This window comes from Pteronotus mesoamericanus, unplaced genomic scaffold (assembly GCF_021234165.1).
Source record: "Pteronotus mesoamericanus isolate MK-2021 breed Mesoamerican mustached bat unplaced genomic scaffold, CSHL_Meso_final scaffold_54, whole genome shotgun sequence".
Lineage (NCBI taxonomy): Eukaryota > Metazoa > Chordata > Mammalia > Chiroptera > Mormoopidae > Pteronotus > Pteronotus mesoamericanus.
The window spans coordinates 21,369,641-21,396,179 of NW_026555321.1; the positions used below are offsets into that span (position 1 = coordinate 21,369,641).

Below are 26,539 nucleotides of genomic sequence, written 5' to 3' on the forward strand. Positions count from 1 at the left end.
AATATTTGGAAGCCTTTGGTAATGTATGCAGTATCTGGTAAAAAAAGCTAATGCAATTTTGCGGTTCTAATAAGGTGGTTCTTTTTTTTTTTTTAACCCAAAGGAACAATATTCTAAATAAATAACAAACATCAGAAATATAACGAGCAATTAGCTTTTTAAGCAGTTTTACAATTCTATTATTGCTTTAAGAGAATGAATACCAGAATACTTTTCTTTTTAAACTTACCTATCTTAAAACTAATCTGAGTCACTACTTTTATTCTTTATTGTCTTTATTTTCCAAGTTTGGCATCCAAACTTAGCAAACATCATGGAGATTTGTACAAACATATACATACATATATACACATACATTTTAAGTTTAAAGCCTCAGTTCTTCATTAAACCTTGTGCTCAGGCTCCTGTTAAAAAGAGGTAAACTGGTGAGAAGTTAAAAATCAGGGAAAACATGAATTAATCCCAATTGACAACTTCCTTATTATGAATGAAAGGAGACATTTTAAGGCGAAATCCATCACCTTGCTAATAAAACTTGCACTAAGCTATAGCCTCATATATTCACAAGGGAATAATTACATAAAAAGCCGCTTGCAGACTTCAGTGTGGTTTAACAGCAAGTTAGCCGAGGAGGTGTACTTTGTTGTTTCAGGTAACTCTCCATTCAGGAAGTTAATATTTCACTGATTAAAATTTCAGGTGTTAAAAACTAACTTCAAGCAGGGTCGTCATTACACTCGGAAGCTAAATTCTTCATGTACTTGTCTCTACATTATTACACAAATCCATCACAATAAGGGGCTTTTAATTTAAAAACATTTACTGAATGTCACTAAAGGGTAGATATGATTAGTGCACTTTAGGTCGTTTGATATTATTTTTCTCTGCTGGAGCTTTTCTCTTTTGTGATAATCCAGGCCCAGGCTCCTTGTTATTCTGAAGAAATGAAACAGCTTCTGGTAGACAGTAATTTTCTACTCGAGGAGGGGTTTCCTATGAAAGAGGGAAAAAACCCTACATTATTCGTTTTTTAAGATTTCAAACTGTTAAATGATCAGCGACTGGCTTCTTTTACTCTGCTTTTTGACCACAGAAACTTTAAAAGGAAAATGTAAATTCATTCCTAGGTCCTGCAAAAGAAACATTTGTCTTTCAAGGTATGCCATTTATCACTTGTCACACTCAGTGGACAGGTCCTGTGTGCAACAGCCTCACCTTCTATCAGAAAATGGAGCTCAGGCAGAGCAGGGCTAGCTCAGACCTTAACAATGGTTTTATCTGTAAAATATGAATTAAATAAAGAATATAGAAAATATGGAAAAATACAGTTAATAGTTACCATAGTATGCTTAGGTAGTTTTTGAAAAAACCTTTTTCCTGAAGTTTTGATTTTTACATTAAACATGTGAGAGGTGGTTTTTTAATTCTCCGTTTACAAATAAAAATAAAAAGGTTAAATAACACAATGTTGCATAACTACCCAGGCGGCAAAGCCAAAATTCATATACTTCTCTGTTTAACTCCTAAACCCTTACGTTTTTCTCAGAACCATACTCCCACACACAGAACAGACTGCCAGGACAGCACAGCGCACCCCTCCAGCCATCTAGGACCCGACACACACTGTGACCCTGGGGAAGGCAGGGACCCAACCGGGGCCAGAGAGCAGTTACTTCTGGGGTCGAGGAGGAAGGCGGGACTGGGGAGGTGCCACAGGAAATGCCTAGGGGTGTAGCAGTCTTCTATTTCTTAACCTGGGTACCTAGGTGACATTTTGCTATTCTTTAACCAGTACATGTTTTATACACTCTTATATGTAAGAAAAAAAGTGAAACGAGAATGCATGTACAAACACTGTGCCCAGCACAACACAGGCAATTAATAATTACCAGTTTTTGTCTTAGACAGCAGCTACGTATCTGAAACGATCAGGAGTTTTGGAGGGGATGAGATTCAGTACGCCCCAGGCTTTATGACAAAGGCTTCACGTTTATGTTTTAGGCATTCTTTCCTTTAAACCCAAAGCAACTCCCAAACACAAGCAGCAAAAATTGCAAGGCAGGCTGAGTTCTGGCTTCCCCTTATTTCTGTTCAAAATCCTTTTATAGTAAAGATATTAATGACCACGTGTCATACTCTGCTTATTCCTGATTGGCATGTTAGGCACTCTATCTGGTGTCAGGAAGATTTTTCCTTGCCATGTTATGACATGTAATCATACAACATGGGCCACTCACTATATTATGAGTGTAGTGAGCCCTCCAAAACAAATCTTGATTTACCTTAGTGTCTAACACAGGTGTTTACTGTGTATCAATGCAAAAGGTCAAGAAAACTAAAGGAGGACCCTCGGATAAATGGTTCTCCTTGAACTCTTGGAATCTATTTTTGATTTCTTTATATTCCAACATCTAAAAGGACAGTTTTAAAAGCACCTAGATTTTTATACCTACCTCATCTTTAACTTCCAAGCTAAATGTTTACATATGTTTTCATTATTATAAAAAACGCAATAAAACTGAAAGGTGTTAAACAGAGTAACAGGAGACTAACCCTGTATTAATAACAAGCTGAGGACTTTGATGTGCAGTTACTTTTCTATGCACATAAGCAGGTCTTTGGTAATGAGGAAGCAAGTGAAGGACAGAATCTTACAAACCTGCGTAAGATAATCAGCAATGTATTCTGTTTTCAAGCAGTAAACATTTTGGGCAGCAGCTTCTGCTAAATTAACTCCTGAGTCATCTGGTTTCAGTTTATTACCATCAGAAAAGAGATGTGTGGCTTCTTTAAATAAAGGCACAGAATGACCAGGTAGCACCTAATAAAACAAGAAGCATCGTAGTATATCAGTGTCCCAAAGTAATTCCACTGTGTAATCCGTAAATAAGGATTACTATTTCACAAAGTACAGAAAATCAGAACCTGATCACAGCAACCTTGGTTAGAAAATAATTCATGTAAAAAACTCAGTAAATTGAATTCAATACAAACCTTAGCTCCTCCAGACTGAAGCAGACGCTTGAATCCTGCTTCTCGGGACTGATTAGCAACATCTAAGATAACCTTCCACCCGCTAAATGCCCCCTAAAAAAAAAAAGAAATTATTTTTTGGGTGAAATTGTATGGAAGATAAATGACAGAACAATACAGATAACAATCATCTGTAAATGTGGTTTCATGTCAATGAATAATCTTGTAATCTTTACTTCTGTCACAGTGGTAATTGGTAATTGTCTCTGGTCAGAATACTTTGAAACACACAGCCACGTCTGGCACACAGTTAAGTCATCCATAAATACTTGAAGAATGAAGGAAAATAATTTAATGATTAGGTAAATTAAACAAAAGTCAAGTGTCTTTGAGCGATTTCTAGTATTTTTTTCTTACAATTAAACAAGGGTATAGAGACTAAAGCACAGCTTCTTAGAATAGATGAAGCCTCCTTTATATTTCTCTCGAAAAATATTTACAAACTGAAATATAAAAGGGAATTACCTTAAAAGAAAGGGAATCAAGGCTAATAAGGAAGCGGAGAAGGAGAGAACTCAGAATACAACAAAGATTCCTGAATGTGGGGTTTCTTTACCTTTTTGGTAAAACCTATAGACCAGTTCTCTAAAAATTTTTCTAATAGCTTTGTTGTGTAATTTCTATACCATATGAACATTTTTTAAGTGTTCAAAATAAAATATAAAGGATTACATAGGAAACAATTTTATTGAAAATTATAAAATTATAACATTGTGATATAATAGATGTGCTTGAAAATTAGCAGTGAGTCAAATAACTACTATAATTTTAAAGTAGTGAACATAAACACTTCAAGATTCTTACAATTATAATGCAAAGCAAAAATCTATTTTTCTCTTTGGGCAAAGTCACAGGTACTGTTAATAGTGTTGTGATTTGTTGCCTATACTTGAAATTAAAGGAAATGTGGGCTTTTAATTAGAGAATAGTAAAAATATGTATGTATTTTTCCCTCATCTAAAGTGTATAGCTTTCCTGCATTTAACTTCTTTGTGAGAGTCTGTGGACACCAATTTAAGAATCCCTGAAACTAGATCCTCAAAGGATTCTTTGGAAGAGATACACTATGGGTTGCACTTAACATATAAACTATTTTTAAAAGAATTATTAACATTTCCCTGACTGGCGTGGCTTGGCTGGGCCTTATCCTGCAAAGCAAAGGTCACTGGTTCAGTCCCTGGCCAGGGTGCATGCTAGAGGCAACCGTTTCTCTCCCTTTCTCCTTCCCTTCCCCTCTTTCTAAAAATAATTTAAAATTTTTAAAAAAATCAACATTTCATATATATCTTACTTTCAAACACAATTAGAAAATTAAGAATTAACTTTAAGCTCAATTTAGAACACCCAAACTAAGTATAATAATCAAGGGATAAAATACAAATAGAATTACTCTTATTTGGTCAAGCACATTCTCTTAAAATCTGAAGTAGTTATGACATCAAATGACCTTTATACTACCTACATAATTACATTTTAATACCTCAACAACGCCCGATTCTTGTGTTTGCTGGATTTTTTTCCTCCATCTCATTGCTGCAAGTGCTAGTTGTCGTTGCTGTACACTGATTCCAGTCAAAACATCAAGTATGGAACTACTTCCCCATTCATAGTCTTCTTCCTAGAGAATTAGTCCAACAAACTTTTGAGTTCCTACAACAGTCCTCAAGGAGTTCATGATCTATTAAGAGTTAAAACCTATACACTCAATTGTTATAAATATAGAGAATATTAAGCAAGCACCAACTTATGCACATGGAGGAAATGTAGATTAATTTTGCTTTATATGAGAGCCAAGTATATGTGGTTTTTAAGTAGAAATCAAAAAAAATATTGGATACATTTCTAAGAAACACAGGTAACCACAACAATGGGCAATGTTTAGATTACTGGGCTTCACCCACTGTAAGAACTTCACAGCATGACAGTCTCAGAGTGGATATGTATTAACAGCTTGATTACCTCCATAGAAGAGATTCCCAAGATCTCTTGCTTAAAATCTTCAAAAACTACATGATATAACTGTGATGGTCAGTCAGGAATCAAAAAATGTCAAATAATTAGTTTAATATTTAATTAGCTAGCAGTGAAGATAAAAACTTACAGTGAGACCATCTTAATATTTGCTGTTATTTCTATTAAGAATTCAAATTAAAGTAAATCAAAATGACATCACTAGAAATCTGGGTCTTAATACCTAATTTTTTTTTTTTTTTGCTTTAATTGTTAATGTGGACCTTACAAAACTGGTGTACTCTAATTGGCCATATTTGTTAATTTCAATTACACAAATGGTCTATGTATGTGCTTGAGTCAGTTATTAAGATGTTCACTTTTAGAGAAAAATGACCCTTCATGTTAATTTGCATACACACCGGCACGAAACACCCAGCAGCTCTGCATGCTTCAAGGTAGGAGCGATGAAGCACCCACTTCCCGGCTGCCACTGAGGCTAAATACTTCTCATTTCGAAGTGGATGTCCCACAACAATGTGTGTACAGTTGGGATCAAAGGACTGCTTCTCTATTACCAATCCACCTGAAGTAGAGAAAAATTGGGAAATTTTCTCATTCAGACACAGTGCCATTATTAGATCTAAAATAACAAACAAAAATTCTTGGCTATTTCAATACTAAATCCTTGTTCAAATTTTCCTGCCTGCCTTGGGTTTGTTACAATTAAGGTGTTAAAGGAAAAAACAAAAACAAAATACAAACAAGGGGCACATACTGCAGCTGGCTGTTATATTTCTTAGGTTTCAACTACCGTAGCAACGTTAAGTACTGAATACAGATAACAAGAGAGATGGAAGCCAGAATGGGGCATCTACAGATTAAAAGCAGAAAATAACTTTTTGTGAATGGAAATAAGGTCATCTGACCAACAGAGAAGCTTGGGAAGAAAATACGCACACTAAGTAGAGATAAAGCAGCAGGCAAGAGCTGAAATCTCCTCTCAGATATAAATGTATGAAGCCTGACTTTGAGGAAAGAAAGAAGGCAAAAGTAAATATAAGCTTATGCAAAGCATGGTGTTGATTTATACTTTAGGGTTTGACGACTGGTTAGGTGGAGATGCATCAATGACTTTCTAAGATTTTAAACAGAACATTTGAACTCATGGCTTTAAAGATGACTAATAATAGGAGCAATACTTTTTGAGCACTTACTATAGCCCAGGAACTGTTGAAAGTACTCAAGATTACTAAATCATTTAATCCTCACAACTTTATGAAGTTACTATTATCTGCAATTTACATGTGGAGCCACATGTAGAGTAATTCACCCAGGATCACTGAGGTAACAAAGAACGATAATGTAAAAATTCTGTATTAATATCAATATCTAACTCTTTGACAAATTTATTCTGTGACCCAGACAACATAATAGATTGACTTATGTATATCAGTTCACCACAGCTGTTTCATTTATGAAGTGAAGGGCCACTCCGCTTTGTACATCAGAAACCCTGTAATCACAGACTCCCAATTCCAGCACAATCTATGCTCATGTGCCCCCGTTCTGTGTCCTCTTCTAGACAACTTTCTGCCAATTGCCATTACTCTTGCCCAGAGCTTGGAGAGATGGAACCATCTGTAGAAGACAGACACTTGAGTGTTCCATTTTGGTAGGCTCTGGGTAAAGTTTAGCAATCCTGACTTATAATTCTATCTAACTCAATAGGCGACTGGGGAACAAAATGTTCTACCTGAATAGTTTCCAAGAAACACAGTTTTTCAAGTGTATAAGAGTATTTGACAGAAATCTTTTTTTGAAAAAAGATTTTTATTTTTAGAGAGAGGGGAAGGGAGAAAGAGAAGGAGAAAAACATCAGTTGGTTCCCTCTCACTTGCAACCAATCAGGGACCTGGCCCACAACCCAGGCAGGACCCAGGCATGTGCCCTGACTGGAATCGAACCCACGATGACCTTTTGATCTGTGGGACAACACCCAACCCACTGAGCTATACCAGCCAGAGCTAACACAAAGCTTTAAAAAACGCATGTCATGGCTCTCCACATCCTTAAAAGGACAGACAGCACTAATTATGTGGCTACAAGGTGCCAGCTTCTGAGAGTGATGTCAAACTGAGAGCCTGACAACCAGTGCAATAAGAATAATGCTACATACCTTCAACTTCATTAAAAAAGTAGTTTTACTTACACTGTAAGTCTATAATTTAATTGATCTGGTTCAAGGCTTCCTCAATGAACAAATACATGCTCAAAGTAGCACAAAAGATTCTTAAACCATAATGATTGGTTTCAATTCAAATCTTTAAATCCTATGACCCAGGGACTAAATTAGATTATTAGAGCTTTAAAAAATAAAAGTTCTAATGCTGACTCAATGTATGGTCTCAGACAAATTAACCATTTTTTGGGGTCTCAATTTCTATACCTTAAAAAATGATACCAATATCAACCATATTTGCCTTTTAAATAAGGTTACTGTATGGGACATTTTTGACAAGTAAAATACTTATACCTAGTTTCTCAATCAGATGACAATAATCGATACGTTCTTGAGGATTCAGAGATGACAACTGAAATATGTACTGTTTTTTTAAGTCTTCATGAGTCTCCTCTATTGTTATAATCTGAAATGGAAGAGTTTTATTTTAGAAAAAATACCATTAAAAAAGTTATCAGGTACTATAGTACTTCTACTAAACATTTTATTTAGTCTTCTGAATTATCAAATATGAAAATAATACAATGCAAAGGAATGCAGTTTTCAACAGCTGATGAACCGTTGATGAGCCCTTGACATTGATACCAACAGATTGTGAATGCGGCCTAACAGCAATACTCAAAAGCCGGATCACCATTCTAGGGATAAACAAACCTTTTCTCCAGGGTGTGGAGCCACAGGCGGGTTGGCTAGGGGGAAGGCAATGCTGGGGGCTTGAGGCGTAGGAATCAGGTGGCTGTCCTTCACTGGAGTTTCCAGTTCTTCAGAGACTGGGTGTTTTGGAGCTTCAGTCACACACATGTTCCCAGGATCATGGACAGCTGAGGGCAATAAAATGTTGTAGTGTGATATTATCCAAACATGACCAAGAACATATTCTGGGAAATAGTCTCATATGCCTTAGCCAAGATGAAATTAAATTCTGGAATGTAAAAAGAACATGCAAAAGAAGTGGCCAATTTCTAGAGCTTATAAATAAATGCAATTAATTGGCATTAAAAGGGTAAATGGTATATTTTCTGTGGGCTTCTTCCAACCTTTTCTTTAAATACCAATCTCTCACCAGTAAAAAAGTATCCAAAATTTCTAAAATAAAAGCCAGGCTGCACTTGGAGAAAATCAGAAGCAGGGATAAATCTATGTCCCTAGTGAGAGAAAGAGTGTATTGATGTGAAGGCTGGGGGCACGAGCAAAGATGGGAGACAGGAAACATTTTATTCCCAAGGAAAAGCCCAAGGAAGAAAACAGTAGGGGAACTCAGAAATAAACTCATAAAAATCCGAAGAACAAGTGTTCTTCGTGCTGAGTGGATGATGTGCTGAGTAGAATTCAGAAGAAGACTTAAATGAAAATAAGATGATTAAGAGAAAAAAACAAGTGCAAAAAGGACTAAAATGAGAGAAAGAATAACGATGAAAATCATACCTGGGAAATAATGCCCAATCCTGAATTTCCAAATTTAAAAATCAAAATATATTTTTCAATTTACTGATAATCCTAATTACCTCAACTTATAATTATTTTCCTGACTCTTAAGTTTAAACCAAAATCAGAAATATCTATAGTAAGTTTTTCATTTGTACATACTACTTGGAAAATCACAATGTGCTTATCTGTTTATTTTCAAGAGGTCAACATGTACTTAATACAAAGAAGTAAATAGGTTTCTTTCCCATTACCATGTTCAGGAATTTTTAAATCACGTAAAGGTTCCTGGAAAGGAGAGTCCTCCAATTTTTTAATGTCAACGTGAGGTTCAGAGTGCTGTGTGGGGCAACTAGGCCACTGCAAATTGCTGGCGAGCCTCGCCCTCTCCTCTCTGGCTGTAGGGTCATCCCAAATGATCTGTTCATTTTGGGAGGGCTCCGTGTTGACATCAGGTACTGTTTGACGAGACTGCCTAAGGAATAAAAGTGACAATTTTAATAGGTAGACAGCCGTAACAAAATCTGCATCCATAAGTCCCTGAAGTTAGACAGTACATTTGTGGTTCCCATTTATATGCCCATCCAGTACATAGTAATCGCTTAAAGCTATCATATAAAGTTTAGGAAATTTTTTCTTTTTAAAATGTTTCTCCCTTAGCCCTGACACGGTAGTTTAGCTGGGTAGAGGGTCGTCCCGATATGCAAAAGTTACGGGGTCGAGCCCCAGTCAGGGCACATACAAGAAGTAACCAATGAATGCATCAATAAATGAAACAACAAATTGATCTCTTTCTCAATCAATAAGTAAAAATTTAAAAAGAAAGTTTCTCCCAGAATCTTATCTGTTTTAGTGAGAAAAATAAAACATATTTTGACTGAATGTCCATATATTTAAAACTTCAAAGAGGGGGGAAAAGTTCACTGTCAAAAATTTTTAATTTCAAATGACTGCTGTATTTAAACACGGGAGTTTTTCATACTTAGGCTTAGGAAACCAAGGTAAGGTTTAGGGAACTGGTTACTTTGCTTACTGGTAGATGTATTTTTATTACTTGAAATAATATAATTACATGGGATTGTACTGTAAATACTGCCTTAAAAGGACCTTTTAGCTCTTCGTAACCAAACCTCCTAAAGTCTCAAATAGACCAGCCTTATGCTGAACTAAAGTAAAACATGTTTTATAGTGTAATTGCAATAAACCCCCTGAAGAGAATATAGAATTCCAACTATTTTCTTTCAAGATATATAGCAAATCTTTCAATACACACACACACACACACAAATACACATTCATGTCACATACATAAAATTCAATTATATAGATATACACATACCCTCAAAGAGGTCACTTGCCTCAAAAAGAAGGAAGATAGCCTTTTATTCTCAGAGTATTTACTCTAACCTGGCCCAAGAATTAGGCTCTCTAAAATAAAACATGACCTGAAGTATATTAACAAAAAGCCACTGTTACTCTGTATTCAGATGAAAGTTAGCCTCATGAAATATACTGTTAGCATAAGATAAATGCATAGCTTAATTAATTCAAGATATTAAGTCCCATAATACTAATCATATAATTAGAGAATTTTCTATCAGGAAGAAGATGAAGTAATGATACTGAACTTAATGTCACATCACACTAAGATCTGTAATCACATTTCCTAGAAGCTAGATGTATAGATACAAAATGCGTGTAGTTCCAGTAAAAAATAACTGTTTGAATCATGTCTCGCTGTAAAGCACTGCTTGGTAAGGAACAAAACCTCTGTGTCTGTTTCCAAAGCCCCACTAAGAATTCCAGAACTGCTTGGAACAAGGGAGGGAAGACAGAAAATCGAGGAAGGCAGTATTTGAATATAATTTACAGGGGTGGGCAAAAGTAGGCTCACAGTTGTTCATTTGGAAAATAATCCGATGATAAATAATAATAAAAGAATAAACTGTGTTTCACATACAACTATAAACCTACTTTTGCCAACCCTGTATATAGTTTGGGCTAAATAAGGTCCAGTAATATAACCTTTTCAGGGTCTTGATATTCTAAACTTCTGCTTTACTAATTTAAAAAAAAAAAAAAGAAGCAAAATTAGGCTTAACTCATGGAACTGAGGCAGTACATACCTACATAAGGAGCTACCTTTCTCTCAGGTGATCTGGTCACTCCTTTCTGCCACGTGATGCGTGACAGGTACATACCTCAGGGCCTCTAGGACTCTACTGCGTCCACTGCGGGCGGAGCGAGCGCTGTCGGGGGTTGAGGAGGTGCTGTTACAACCATTTCTGGAAAGGGAAGTCCTCTGCCCTTGGGGTTTCACTAGTGAAGTTGCCGACATGATCTCCTGCAGCTGCTTTTGGAAGTTCTCTCTCATCTCCAAGGTCTGTGTCAGAGCTTGAAACATACACAAATATACCACTCAAGGTAAGTTTCTCTTTTTTAATAATAAAATCACATCTTATTCACATTAACTATTTTGTCTAGATTTGGTTGAACACAAATTCATTAACCTGACATTTACGGAATACCTACTTACAGGCTACAGTAATGTACTAAGACCATGAACACTGCAGAACAGAAAGGCAAGCCCTCACCACGATGGCTGTAGAGAAGAGAATGAGGAAGCTCTTCGAAGACACTTTGCTAAGACTTGCAAAGTCTTCTGCAATCTCTTTTGCAGGGCTCCCTGTCTGCTTCCACTCTTATGTTATGTACGACAATCATTTATGCATGTGATTTTCCCCTCTGGTCCTTGAAAACACACACCATAGTAGATTTATCTTTGGGTTCCTTGCAGACTTAACACTAAAATTGGTGTTAAATGAATATTTTTGAAATGAACAGAGTAGGAGTAACTAAATAGGGAAGTCATGGGCAAAGCTCTGATAGGGCAGGATGGGTATGGAAAATAGAAAATAATTAATCCATTATAAAGAGGACACCTATAGATACAAGATTGTTCATTGCAGCACACTTTATAATAGCAAGAAATTAGAAATAACCTAGATGCCCATCAAGAAGGGACTCGCTGAATATAGTGGGCAATTCATTCAATGAATATTATACCATTGCCAAAAAAAGAAAAAGACTGAAGTAGCTCCATATGTACCACTATGAAACATTCCACAAACTGAACTGTTAAGATCAAGATCAAAGTATAAAACAGCATATATAGTAGTCCACTATTTAGGCATTTTTTTAAAAAGTAGGCAAGGAGAGAACATACACATTTATGATTATGTATGCATAAAATAGCCCTGGAAGTTTACACAACAAACTAGTACCACTGGAAGGTAAGAGAAACTCTTCATACCTCCTTCTGTACCTTTTAAAACCATGTGACTATGTTAAAATACATTGTACGTATATTAAAACTTACTGAATATCACTAAAAAAACTGAACCAAAGAAAAAAATTTTAAATCACCAATTCCACCTACCTTTAATAAAAGAGGGCTATATTACACTCAGTAAAATACCTAATTCCACAAATTTTACACTTAAAGCTTTGCAAACTATTAGTTAATGATCGGCACAGAATGAACTCAATCAGTTCTCATATATATATGCTTTACTTCTATTCAGCACCATAGAAAATAACTTATTCTTCCATCTGATGCAAAAGAATCGCATGTTAATAAAATTTTTTGTAATTTAAAATATTTTACCTCCTTTAGAGTCATTTCTTCCATTTCCATTTGATGTTGCTTCCTCTTTATTACTGGTGGTCATATTATCTATATCATTTTCTTCTAAAGGCAAATGATCTGTCTATTGAAGGAGAAAAATTTCAATTGCTCAAACCAAGCCATTGTATTAGGTTTCACAAGAATATATGATAATACACTCAGCTCATGGAGAGGAAAATGTACCATCCGTATTAGTTACCTCATTATCCTTTGCTGTCCCGTCAGCTGAGCGCAGTCGACTATTACGGGGTCTGTCATCTTGGACTGCGCTGATATCCAAGCTCATTTTGGGGTTATAAGTATGTGGATACAGAGATTCAGGAAGGTGTTTATACTCTTGGGCACACTGCAATACAATGGTGTGCTTTAAAACAGTGCTCAAAAATCTTAGAGAATAAGTGATGTTAACTTGGATAAGGATAACCAATATATTAGATAATAAGATGATAAGAATTTGCAAAATTAAAGTTTTGAAAACTAGTTGACACTAAAAAATTCCATTATACAAAAGACAAACTGTCTTCACTTTTTAAAAAATTTATCTTTATTTTTCAATTGTAGTTTACATTCAATATTGTCCTCACTTTAAAAAAAAGTTTATTGATTCTAGAGAGGGAGGAAGGGAGAAAGTGAGAAAAGATCAATGTGAGAGAGAAACATTGACTGGTTGCCTCCTATAACTGTGCCCTGACCAGGAATCGAACCCCCAGCCTTTTGGCGTAAGGGATAATGCTCCAACCAACTGAGCCTCACCAGCCAGGGCTGTCCTCACTTGTCATGTTCACTAAAGTATAAAATCTAATTCCATTTCTATGCATTTGCGAAGGTATAAACCACATTCTAGGGAATACGGGGCGGGGGAAGGGGAGAGGAAAGACAGTTCTAAATTGTACTAGTAAATATATACATTAATTAACTCTCAATTATAAAATTTTCTTTCACATCATTTCTAACTAGTCAAGAGAATAAGAGACTCAGAGAGAGTACCCATTAAAGACTTAAGTATTTAAGGAATAAGGATCTTAAGTTTATGTCAAAGAAATGAGATGTGTACTGTTAAATAACTAAGGTTATCAAACTTCTTTATGTACAATGAAATTGGTTTATACCTTGAAATGATGTTTGTATACATTTTCATTTAACAGACAGGGAGGTTAAAAAGTGTTGCTTACTTCTAAAAGCCAGTGCTCTGAAACAATGTGTATTCCTCTTTCTTTTACAGATTTATACTCTCGATTTGTGTCATTTTGTCGCCCTTGATAGATGAAATGAGTCACTGTTTCATCAAAACTCCACCTGAAACAACCAAGTACAAAAACTAAGTAACTAACAGAAATATCTGTATTAGTTTTTGATCATTATTCTCTATGAATAGAATGTTCTGACCTTCACAAAATCTTGAAGAACTAGAGTAAGCAATAATATTAAATGATAGTTTCCACTTTTTTGGTCAAATTTTATACACATTTCTAGGAGTACATGTGCAGAGAGATATTTGGAAGGCTATACTTTAAAATATTTTCTCCTTTATACTCTCCTGAATTATTTCAACTTTCTTATAATGAATATAACTTTATAGTAATAATAAAGGTATTTTCAAATCAAAGAATTCAATGTCTTCTAGTTGTTGGCAGTCACTATTCATTGTACATTTGCTCTACAGCCCAGAACAGGCCATGTACTTTACACATCATTATCCCCATCCATTCCTCATAACAATCCTGAAACACTGGCATTATTATATCCATTTTACAGGTAAGAAATAGGAAGGACACGGTTAATATGTTCAAGGATATTCAGTGAATAAGTGATAGGGCCAGGTTTGACTTCAAAACTCACACTCTTAATTATTTTATTATGCTATGATCTCTTGATTCTTCCTATATAATATTCTCCTGACCTAGGAAAATAATCTCAAAAATGTAAAATATACCATCCTGCAAAATATAAAGTACAAACCAAAGGGGAAATAAAAATTGTGTTTCTAAATATAATCATAATCACCAAAATAAACAGAAGTTTCTCTTTATGGACATTTACCACACTTCCTACTTCCTAAATAAGAAATATCTCTAAACTTTTTAAATAGCCAAATTAAACAAATTAAGAAGAGATATTTCCTCCTAAATTATAAACATCTCTATTTCCTATAGCCTACACATCCTTAAATATAATAGTAAAAAACACCTTGCCTAATTTAGCTGTTAATTTTTCTAGTTAATTGTCTTTTCTGCTGTGAAGTAAAACGAATTATCAAGGTAATTCCAAAAAACAAGAATACTGTTGCCTAAATCATCTTGGTTTTCTATCCACTATAATAAAATGGATAAATTATGAGTTTCAGTCCTCAGAGGTCTTTCAAGGACAGAATCTCAATGATTACAGATGGTTTTGATCAGGGGGTTTGGCAATTAGTTTTTAAAAGGCCAGGTGATAAACATTTTAGGGTTTGCAGGGCAAACAATCTCACAACTACTAAACCTCTGCCTTGGATGAAAGCAGCCACAGAAAATACAGGGTGGGGCAGGTTTAGAGTTGTGAGTAAGCCTAACAGTTTATTCTTGTATTATTTATTTATTGTCTTTTTCCACATGGACAAGTGGAAACCTACTTTTGCCTACCCTTGTAGGTAAACAAACAGGCATGGCTATGTTCCAACAAAACTTTACTTACAAAATCAGATGTCTAGCCAGCCTACCCCTTGGTCTAGCTCAGTGTTTTCAGCACAGTTGGTTACTTTACTTTAGGAGTTATTCTGGAAATTTGTGAGGGTAATTTTGGTTGTAACAATAAATGTGTGTTTGCATGTTGGGGGCGTTGTCACTAGCATTTAGTAAGTAAGTCTAGGGGTGCTAGAACTTCTGGGGAATATATACAGTTATCCCATATCCTACATGATTTTCTAATGTCCTGACAAAAATCCACATAGGTTAAAAAAAGAAAGTTGTATATACAGTTGTCCCTTGAACATCATTGGTTTGAACTGCACGGATCCATTTACATATCTATTTTTCCAATACATACCTACAGTACTGTAAATGTATTTTCTCAATAACATTTTTCTCTTGTATAATACAGTATATAATACATGTAACATAATATATATATATAGACTTATCAATAAGGCTTCCAGTCATCAGTAGGTTATTAATAGTTAAATTTTCAGGGAGTCAAAAGTTATACAGGGATTTTTGACTGCGACAGCGGAGGGCAGGGGTTAGTGCCCCTAACTCCTGCCCTGTTCAAGGGTCAACTGAAATTAAATGAGTCTAGAACCTGTTTTACATACAAACACATCAATTTTTTTCTCTTTTAATACACACTAGTGTACCAGGCATACAACTACTGAGTAACTGACGAGAATGTACTTTACTTAATTTGGAACTTTGCCAAATTGTGAACAAACCTTGATCAAGTCATATTTTTTATCAAGTCCTATTACCGAGAGAGATGCTGCTTGTGGTATCCGAGTCTCCTTAGCTGTTTCAGCCTTGCAGTGGCTGCAGCATCTGAGGGGATTTTACATATACACACATCCAAATGAATACTCCCTTCTTGTGTCCTCAGGCACAGGCATTTCCATACTAAGCATACTCTATTATTATGTGCCTTCTACTGACTTGTATTTTTTAAACTTATAAAAGCATATAAAATATTAACACTTGAAATAAACATTTTCAGTGGAAAAAAAAAGATTTATATATATACACATAAAAGTAGCCCTAACCGGGAGGCTCAGTTAGTTGGAGCGTCATCTTGTACACCACAAGGCTGCAGGTTCGATCCCTGGTTGGGGCGCATACAGGAGGCAACCAACTGATGATTCTCTTTCTCTTTCCTTGGGTGAGGATTTAAAAACAAATTATTAAAGTACATAAGTAACCTTTATGAAATCTTAAGTAACCTTAGAGAATGTTAGGTAGATACCTGTAACAAAAAGGGGATGCTGGATTGGAGGTACTGAGATGATCTGGTTATTTAACTGCTGGAAGGCGGGAGACGGTATGAGTGGCCCCTTCAGGACGCTCTGGTCCTGGCTTACGGAAGGGACACCTGGGAGAGCTGCACTTGAACACGTAACTACTGGAACCTCTGCACAGTAACGGGCTTTTCCCTCTTAACTTTCACCAAGTCTGAGAAATTCACTTCAGGAACAGATTTAATACAAACTTCAAACCAAGTCCACATCCAAACAATATCCAAGGAAGCACTCAAATTTTGACAAATATACATACTCTTATAGGGCTACAGTGAGAATGAAATAATAATACTCACACTAAGCACTCAGCAACTGGTAATAGCTAATATATATATATATATAATAGGTAACTATATAACATAATAATAGATATTATATATATTAAATAGGTAATCCTAATAGTTATAAGAAAACTTCACTATCCTACAATAGATGCATTAAACACTAAGATGCTGACAACTATGACAGACACATTTTATTTTTATATTCTCCTGGTTGAATTTCTTTTATCGAATCGAAAGCTAACTGAAATAGGACTTACTGAAGGGGAAGATGAAGCTAATCGTAATCCCCAAACTGTGTTACTTGTAAAGCCAATCATTATGCTACCTATGACTAGCTGAACACATGTGTTCAGAAAGCACTGCGGACAGTGGAGGATTCAATTGGCTTGGGGTTGGCTGGGCCAGGCACGGGTCTCTCAGTTCTCTCACATGTGCTAGAGACCTGTCTTTAGCTTGGCTCTCAGGTTTAAGGCAGATCTGCTACTATGTCTCCAAAGTAGTAAAAATGATAGAAATCAAAACATCCTCAAAAAAGATTATTTTAATTCAGGAGTACTGCTGGAGTATTTAGTACTACTTACTGAAGGGCTCTATTCTGAAAATCACTAAGATGAAAATATGCTTAACCTCAGACCTAGATGCACAAGTTTTTAGAATAGTAAGAGACACAGAATAGGTTGACAAAAATTTGTCAGACACCCTAAAAGAATATAAGAATATACTGATATGGCAGAGAATATTATTAAAGGATGTGGTAAATTAAAAATCACAAAAAATTGTGATTTTTAAAAATTCACAAAAAAAGTTGGAAAGATTTTGTAAATAAAAATGAAACACTAAAAGGCAAAATAAATATTTCTTTGTAGGTGCTCATAAGACCTTTGGGTTTCCCTATAAGCTCAGGCCATATGACCACCAAACAGACAGATGTGCTCAATACCTGTAATCTGCTCCCAGAGAGGCTGCGATCCCATTCAGTTCACTCTGCTTCTTACTGAGTTTTTTACTAACATATACCACTACCTTGTGAAGTGGCTTTGGAGCTTCTTCCTGTCCATGGACAATAAAAGAAACAGATTGACCGTTATTGTTTGAAATGTTTTATCTATAACTTCCTTTTAGTAAGAGGCCTAATACTACCTTCTGTGACTGAGCATCCTTCAGTTGAGGGCTGGCAGAAAGAGCGACAGCATCCCGAGAGCTGTTTGCCAAAGCGAGCTGCAAGTTTCTGACGATGACTTCTGAGAGCGGTGTACTCAGCTTCCTCCTCTTCTGGCTAGGTCCTCCTGGGGTTTCCAAGGCTGCCAGTGCATCCTGTATGTACGGAGCGGGAGGATGAAAGAGGGAGAAAGAGGGGTAGAGAGGAAGAGGAGAAAAGGCGAGACAAAGGAAGAGAAAGGAAAAGAAAAAGTTCAAGAGTGAAGGAGGATAATCCTCAAAATCAACTGGATTATAGCAGTAACCTCCTCTGGTATTACTCCAAAGAACAAGAAAATGAAATATCTGTATTTATACACTACAAAGAGAAAAATTCATACTGTCTATTTTATCATATCTGCCTGAATCTTAAGAGTTTAAATTGTAGTTTAAATAAAGAACAATCCAAAACAAAACAGACAAAAAACACAGAAGGAAACAAGTGAACAAGGACGGATATAAGCAAGACATGAACTAATTATAAGGAAGGTTAAGAAGTCGGGCTGAGCTGAGAATTATGAAAAAAACTTCAAAAGTACGAAATAACAATATGTTCCTATTCCCAAGCCCCCCACAGTTCTCTCAGGCGAAGTCACTGTTGTTCGGGGGCTTGCTCATTCCCCTTCCATCTGCACAGTATCCCACGTGTACACAGAATGTATTTAACCAGTGCTCAACCGATGACTGTTTTCATTAACAATCTTTTGCCAATATAATAATGCAACAACTAACCTTGTACACACACCATTTTGCACATGCAAGAATAAAAGGAACCATTTAAGCAAAATGTATATACCAACACAGACATGCTCCTGAGCAAAGCATTTAAGTGTACGCTTCCCGATATGCCTGACAGCACAGTGGGTGAGCAGATTTTTCTTTTTTGCCAACCTGATTGTTTAAGTAAATATATTTGTATGTTTTAATTTCCCATCCTCTTTTATTAAATGAGATCAAACAGATTTATGCATGTATAATATGTCTATTTAATTTTTTGTGATAGCTGTCTCTTCCTATCCTTTGTCCATTTTTCCACTGGGTTATTAATCTTTTTTATATTCACTTGCATGAAGATATTTGTATGAATTTACATATATATCTCCACTGTGATACTAGTTTTTACACACACACACACACACACACACATACTTGTTTTCAATTTGTAGTTTATCAAATTTTTGCTATGGAGAATTTTTTTAAATACTGTTACTGCACATTTATAAAATCTGCATATTTAAATATGGAGAATTTTATATTGCTGTCAAATTCTATGAATTTTTATTTCTTTTGGGGTGTATGTTATAGTTAGAAAGGCATTCCTCACAGTGAATTATTTAAAAACAAACTCTCTAATGGCCTTTTCTAGAATTTTTATGCCTTCATTTCTTGCATTCAAATACCTGATTCTCTGATACATATTCTGATGCAAGGTATGAGGTTTCAGCCCATCTGTTTTCTTGGTTGTCTGCCTCCTTGTTATACAAGGATAATATATTCTCCCATCTCTGGGATTTATCTTGCGCACCAATTTGACAATTTATGTGGCAATTACTGCAACTTTGTTTTAATAACTAGTAGGACTAGTTCCTACCTTCAGTTATTCTTTTCAGATTTTTAATGCTATATCTTTTTGCATTTTTAATAGAATCTATTAAATATAATAAATCTTTGTGATGTTTAGTCTTTTTTGCAAGAACATGGTAAGGCTTTCCATTAGGTAAAGCTTAAAGAAAATTCTCCATAGCATTTAAAAGGAGTCTTTGCATACAAAAAACCCCAAGAAGCTCCATACCACATCTACCTGCTTTCAGTACCTGTGAGAGGAACACTACTTCCCTTCTAGTACTTTCCTCTACTTAAGCACTAGATCCAAACCCCTCTCAGGGGTTTGGACAACTCAAAGATGTGGCATCAGCAATTGTCCCCTCCCTTCTCATGATCAATTAGATCTCTACTGGATCACTCACGTTCGCATACATTTATTTATGTCATCTTAAAATCAAAACAATCTTCTTTTCACCCTATTTTGTCCTATACCCACCCACCCCATTTTTGGTTACCCTTTACAGTAGAATTTCTCAGATGCACTGTTTACATTCACTGACTCCAATTCCTCTTGCATTCACCTATGAATCCACACTGGCCTCCACCTCCACCACGTCATCAAAACCCTTACTGTTAAGATCTCCAGTGACCTTCAGAATACTAGATCCAGTGACCAATTTTCTCTTCTCCACTTTCTTGATCTTTCAGCAGCATGTGACTGTTAACCATTCCTTCCTCAAATACTTTCTTACTCGGCCTCTTAAGAATCTCTAGGACATATGAATAGTGCTCGTACTATTTTTATTTTATAACTCTGTGTAAGTTAGAAATCATTTCCAAGTAAAAAGTTTTTAAAAAATTATAATATCTTGTTGGCAAGGATGGGGAACACTGGATGCTCAATACACTATTGGTGGAGTATAAACTGATACAACCACTTTGACAGTTTGTCAGTCTGTACTAAAGTTGAAATAAAACCCATGATTGCTGAAACTTGCATAAGAAATGACCAATCGACACAGCCCGTGACCCTGAACCCCTTACTCATGGGTTTTGTGGGGGTTTTTTGCCCTTAAAAGCCCTGGATGCCAGTTATTGGGGAGTTTGGACTTTAAACTTTAAGTACAAGTTCCCATTCTCATTCTTAGTGATCTGCAAATAAGTATACTTTCGCCATTGCAAAAAAGAAGAAAGAAGAAAATAGACATGCACAAGAATGTTCATAAATGCACTATTTGGAAGAGGAAAAAACGAATAGCCACTTACTGTCCATTAACAGTAGACTGGATATGTAAATTGCAGTATATCCAAAGAATGAAATATTTAATATTACACATTAATAAATTAATGAACTACAGTTAGAAGCAACAACATGGACAAATCTTCCAAATGAAGGTTGAACAACAACAACAAAAAAGACTTAAGAATAAATACTATGATTTCACCCATTTAAAAGTAAAAAACAAGCATAACAAAGCTACAGAGTTAAAGGTGAGGAGTGTTGCCTCTGGAGAGAAAAAGGAAGCAATATGGAGAGGGGATGTAAGGAAGGTTGTACAGCATTAGCAACGATCTCTTTCTGACACGTAAGTGGCTTCCCAACTGTTAACACTGATACTTCATTTAGTGGGACATTTGTTGTACTTTTCTGATATGTCAATTACACATAAAGTTTAAATAAGAGGTGTTTTCTTCATTGGGAGGACTAACATATGCACAATTTTGTGATTATTCCACCTGCCCTTCTCTGTTTTCAAATAAAAATATCAACATACCATACTACATCAATATGAAGAATCACTGATCATAAGCTGAAGTACTAGTTTATTTATGACCAAAAAGAAAAGAACAGAAAACACTGCTAAATAAACTATGACTCTAGACAACGAAACCTTTAAACGTATTTTGCACCTTCATAGAGACTATTTCAGAACCACCGGTTTTCCACTGCAAGGTATCTAAATGATTGCAAATATTTCAACTATTTTTTTGCCTATTAACATTACTTCATTTACTATTCAAAGATCCCAAGATCCTAGAGACCATCTATATATAGTCCATGACTTCACAGGTGTATAATGAAGCCCAAGGAGGTTGATTTGCTTTAAAAGGCAGCAAGAGTCCAGGCAGAGGCCTGGCGCTAGCTCTCGCAGTCCCCAAACCAGTGGTTTCCAGGTTAAGACAAAAGGAGCAGTGATAATCACAGTACAAAATGCTACTTCAGGAGAGGTCTGATCAACCTGAAACTCATAAATATTGAATGTCAACTGTAATTTTAAAAAAATAAGTAAAAGAAAAAATAAATAAAAGAGATTTGATCAATGATTAACTTGGAGAATACTGTCCCAGGTATTAATTTATATTTACTTTCTGAAGATGAACAATCTATAAACTTTGTAAGTCTACTCCAAAACATACTAGTAAAAATTATCATTATTATTAAAGTTTTGCTTCTTAATACCCTATGAGCAAAATAAATATATGGTACAATAATGTTGCAAAGGTCTATGGATTTAAAAAAAATCAGAAGATGGTTTGAACAGACATTTAAAACCCAAAAGCTGCTAAAGGAACAATGAAGAAAATCATCTTTGGGGAGTAAAAGTAAACCATTTGATAAAGTTAAATTAGCCCTTGATTTGCAAATGATTTTTTTCCACAAAGGGAGCCATACTCCAATGCCCAGGAGAAGAAGCAAAGATGCAGACTTAACTCATCATTTTAATGGAAATAACTGATAAGCAAGGTGATAATAAAGACACTTTCACTACATTGGTTGTACTCCTAGAACCGAAATATAAATAGCAACATGTTTATTATACAGGGTAGGGCAAAAGTTGTTTATAGTTGTTTGTATGGAAAATAATAAGAACTATTGATATAAGAATAAACTCTGTGTTTCATGTACTCATTACTGTAAACCTGCTTTTGCTCCACTGTGCATTATTTCAGTTTATATAATTATTTTATCACACCATTTCATTCAATCCTTATGATAAATCTGAGGTTTCAGAGTAAGTGATATTATTCTCTTCATACAAAAGAAGAAACTGATAGTCAGATATCATAGGTTAAATGATCTGCCTAGAGTTATACTGCTCATGAGAGAGAGAACTTGAACCCAGATGTCCTGGTTTCACACTATATTTACCTCTAGCTGTTGCCTCAACCATAGGTATAAACAGGGACTCAGTAACATGAATCTACTTGCCAACATCTCTTGGAAAATGTACCACTACAAACTTTAAGAGGTGATGCAGAATACGGTGCTTTAACTTTTTAAAATTGTTAATTCCAGGGCCATTTTCTAGGAACCTTACCTTTACATCAAAGGAAGGCTTGAAGAGTTTGTCCTTGGACAGAAATTTCGATGGTGTATCCAGGTGTAACGAGGGCTCCTTCTGGAGTGGCTGTCCTGCTGGGGAAACCGGCCCCTGCCGGGTGTGCTGTGAGATCACGGCATGGAAAGCTCTACTCCGAAAGCGGTTCACATCTAAGGGTGTAACGGCTGTTGTTCTGTGCGTTTCCAGGCACGGGGCAGGATGCTTCGGAGCAGCTGCCATTTCGGTTTCTAAACTTTGCTCTGGAGATTTAAAAAGAAACAAATGTGAGCCACTAATGATGCCTTTTATTCCTCTAAAGAGGTACATAAGTGAGATTTTTATCTTATTGTTAATTTTCATGCAAATTCTCAAGTACACTTTAAACCACAAAGTTATGTATCTACTTTCCAAGAAACAGACCAGATGATGTATTAAAAAATGTTGAGTTAGACAAGTACATCAACTGAAACAAATAATTAATGAGATCAGATTTCCCATTTTAGCTTGTAACTTGAAATATTCTCAATAAATTTCACAATTTGCCAAAAATTATATAAATAAATGTCCTCTTAGTCAATGAGAAAGTAAAAAGAAAATTCCAATTACATGCACTCAGAGTTACCAACTAGCCAAGTTTCTGGAGAGTCCTTAACCAAATTTTAATGTGACCGAAATATTGCTGTGCCTCGGCTATGACATTTCCCCGTCTGTCTAGGTAAGTAAGGAATGGCTCTGAGAGGAGTTCCCAGGCTACTGAACTGTCTGTGAAGTCTGTCCAAGAATCCCACCATCTCGTAAGAGGGGCTACTGTGTCTCCCACCCCTACCTCCTTCTTTTTCCCAACATTTAATAAAAACACTTATATGGCTACTGCATACCAAGCCCAATGCTAGACAATGGAAATACATGATGCTCAAGACATGCATAGTCCTTGCTTTTCAGAGCTTACAGTTGAGGAAGGAGACATGAAAGCAAACCAGAATTGTAACACTGGGACAGGAGCTATAAAAGGGACAATACAGGGTGTGATGGCAAGACAAAGGCCACACTTGGTGAGTCAAGGAAGGCTTCCCAGGGAAAGTGACATCCAAAATGAGAACGAAAGATAAGAAGGGGGAAAGGGCAAGCATGAGGTAGGCTAGAGAAAACACGCAAAAGTTCGAAGTGAGAGGGAGAACCCTAATTACATGGTGTGTCACTGTGAGCCACAGAAGGACCAGTAAAAGGGATCCAAATTCACATGTTTAGACTTCAAGCAATGAGCTCCTACAATGTTCCTATATTGTTTTGCATCCTCTAGTATTCAAACAGTGCTAACATTTGATAGTAGAGATACAAATTAAACACTGGTACTACGAACACACATTCATTTTCCCACCCAATAATGAATGCCCAACAGTGGCTCCCTGTACCCGATGGGAAACGTAGAAATCAACAATCTTTCCTAAAAACAAGCTTTGGAACATTGGAATCGCAGAAACCATCAAATTGTAAAAACATGTATATATAAAAGAACATAAAAATATTAACCTTCTTTAGTTGAATTTTCAATCAGAAAATGGCTTTCATTTGCTCTCTTTCCCATTCTAGCAGTCTCCAACAGCCAAGCTATAGTGACTGCTGGTAAATTCCACTTCTTGGAAGCTTCATATTTAGAACCGCTTGGTTCTTTCAACACAAGATGTGTACTCGCAAACATGCCTTTCTTTGCATTGGCTTTGCGGACAAAGAATTCTTGAACGCTAAAAGTTGTATTTAAAGAAAAGCAAATGGTCATACACATAATTAGCCAGCAACCTAACAATGAAGTTTCTAATAAAACAATGTTGTTAGAGCTCTAAGAAAATACTCACTGATTAAAAGTCAGTCCTATACCTTAGACTTTCAAGAAATAAACAGAAAAATCTCCTCCTTAATTAGTCATCACCCACCCACCTTGTCCTTTCCTCCCAAAAGGAGGCGTGAACATCTAAGGGAGCAAAGAAAAGTGTATGAATAACACATTATATATTTCAGTCCACTACAACTGTTCAAAGCATTTCCACATATAATCTCATTTGATCCTCTCAATATCTGTGGAATACCAATTATTTTTACAAAATATTATAAAGATACAACCTGGCAAAAGATAAAAAGAAAGTGACTTGCTCAAGATCACAGACTATTACACAGAGTGTGTGGAGGCAGAAACAGAAGTCCATCACTTAAGGTATAAGCAGAATTCAATAATTTCTTTTATGACTTCTGAGTTTTACGTTCAAATTCTCCACTTTTTAAAATTTCGTTAGCATTCCACATTTTTCCATTATTTTCATGGTTTCATTTTTCACATTCAACCCAATTATTCATGAAGTCTGCTGTCATGCTACTGTTATTTTCTAGATTTTCTACAATTTCACTTTTTCAAAAAGCTTTTTTATTGTTTAGTGTAATTCAAATACAGAACACAAAAAGGAAATGTACAATTTAATAATTCTAAGGTGAAAACCCTTATATCCACTACCCATGTTAGAAGACAAAACCAAGTCAGATACTCCAGAACCTCCAATGTGCTGTCTCAGTTAACACCCCCTTCCGTCCCTTCTATTTATGGTGATCATTTCCTTACCTTTTTGTATTTGTACCACATAGTGCATCCTTAAACACTACATGTAGTTGCATTTTATGTCTTTTAGCTTATATGTTCCCTCTTCTTTCCCCACCCCCTTATGATCATGTATAATGTAAAGTTATCTCAGAGCCTGGATTTTGCTGATTGTAGTACCGTGGTGTAACTTAACATGTTATCCTCCTACTGTGCTTGCTACACATCATAGTTGAACCCACTGGTAGTGGGGTACTCAGTTTTCATCATTTAGGTAGGACTACATCAAGGGGGTGGGGTGTTCTTCAGAAGAAGAAACAAAATGTCTGTTTTTCTCATAATATATTATGTGATTTACTATTGATTTTTCAATGCCTAGATTCTTTCATTCATCATTCCTTATTCATTTATTTATTGGAATACCTCTATAAAGGGAAACTTTGTTTTAGCCATTATTATGGTACTCTGACATAGATTCTGTAGGAAAGGCAGGACAAATACTTCATCCTTTCCAGCTTTATTGATCAGCTCTCGAAATAATGGGTTGGCTTCCTAGCACCTTTCAAACATGACCAATTAGTTTAGTTTCTTTGGTGTCATTAATAAGTCCCAACTGAAACATTATTTGATGTGTTAGATCCACTGTCGTTATCATGTGGAGATACTGTACTTAAATTTTCCTGTCTTTGGCCAGTGGAGTTCCTTCTTTTCTTTTTTTTAATCCTCACCTGAGGATATGTTTATTAATTTTGGACAGGAAGGGAAAGAGAGAAACATCAATCGGTTGCCTCCTATACACACCCTGACCAGGATTCAAACCTGCAACCTTTTGGTGTGTGGGATGATGCTCCAACCAACTGACCCGCCCGCCAGGGCCAGTGGAATTCCTTTTGACACAACTCTCCCTAATAGCCTTTGATAATGTATTTGCTATCTGTTCTACCAAAATGTTCCAGACTCACTGGTACCTTTGTTGCCCCAGGTCTGGAATTAATCTATTTCTTTAACCTTTAGTTTCTTTAGTGGGAAATGGTATTTTAAGATCACAATCTGGGCACTGGGGTTCCTTGTGCCTACTAAGTTGATGATGATTTACTTCTAGGCTTATAAATGATTTCAAATTCCTCTTTGAACCAAGAAATACTAAAAAAACCCAAAATAAAACAGTTCTAAAATGTCCAGTTGACAAGGCCTTTTAGCTTTCGATTTCTACTATTCATTTCCAGTTTATTGGACTGTGATTAGAGAATATGGTCTGCACTTTTCCTACTTCAGGAATTTACTGAGGT

The 26,539-nt window shown here is 35.8% G+C and overlaps 1 protein-coding gene across 1 annotated transcript in view; it reads right to left on the reverse strand.

Annotated features, from left to right (window-relative positions):
* Positions 1 to 254: 254 nt before the first annotated feature.
* Positions 255 to 26,539, reverse strand: part of TOPBP1 (DNA topoisomerase II binding protein 1) — a 48,680-nt gene continuing 22,395 nt past the window's right edge. The window contains exons 13-28 of the mRNA XM_054595219.1: positions 24,197 to 24,408; positions 22,664 to 22,926; positions 17,742 to 17,915; positions 17,542 to 17,651; positions 13,511 to 13,634; positions 12,538 to 12,684; positions 12,318 to 12,420; positions 10,852 to 11,044; positions 8,905 to 9,125; positions 7,880 to 8,046; positions 7,520 to 7,631; positions 5,406 to 5,569; positions 4,514 to 4,651; positions 2,995 to 3,087; positions 2,660 to 2,821; positions 255 to 993 (exon numbers count right to left, since the gene is read on the reverse strand). Coding sequence (XP_054451194.1) covers positions 850 to 993; positions 2,660 to 2,821; positions 2,995 to 3,087; positions 4,514 to 4,651; positions 5,406 to 5,569; positions 7,520 to 7,631; positions 7,880 to 8,046; positions 8,905 to 9,125; positions 10,852 to 11,044; positions 12,318 to 12,420; positions 12,538 to 12,684; positions 13,511 to 13,634; positions 17,542 to 17,651; positions 17,742 to 17,915; positions 22,664 to 22,926; positions 24,197 to 24,408 — 2,527 coding nt within the window. The 3' untranslated portion in view covers positions 255 to 849. The remainder of the gene's footprint in view (positions 994 to 2,659; positions 2,822 to 2,994; positions 3,088 to 4,513; positions 4,652 to 5,405; positions 5,570 to 7,519; positions 7,632 to 7,879; positions 8,047 to 8,904; positions 9,126 to 10,851; positions 11,045 to 12,317; positions 12,421 to 12,537; positions 12,685 to 13,510; positions 13,635 to 17,541; positions 17,652 to 17,741; positions 17,916 to 22,663; positions 22,927 to 24,196; positions 24,409 to 26,539) is intronic.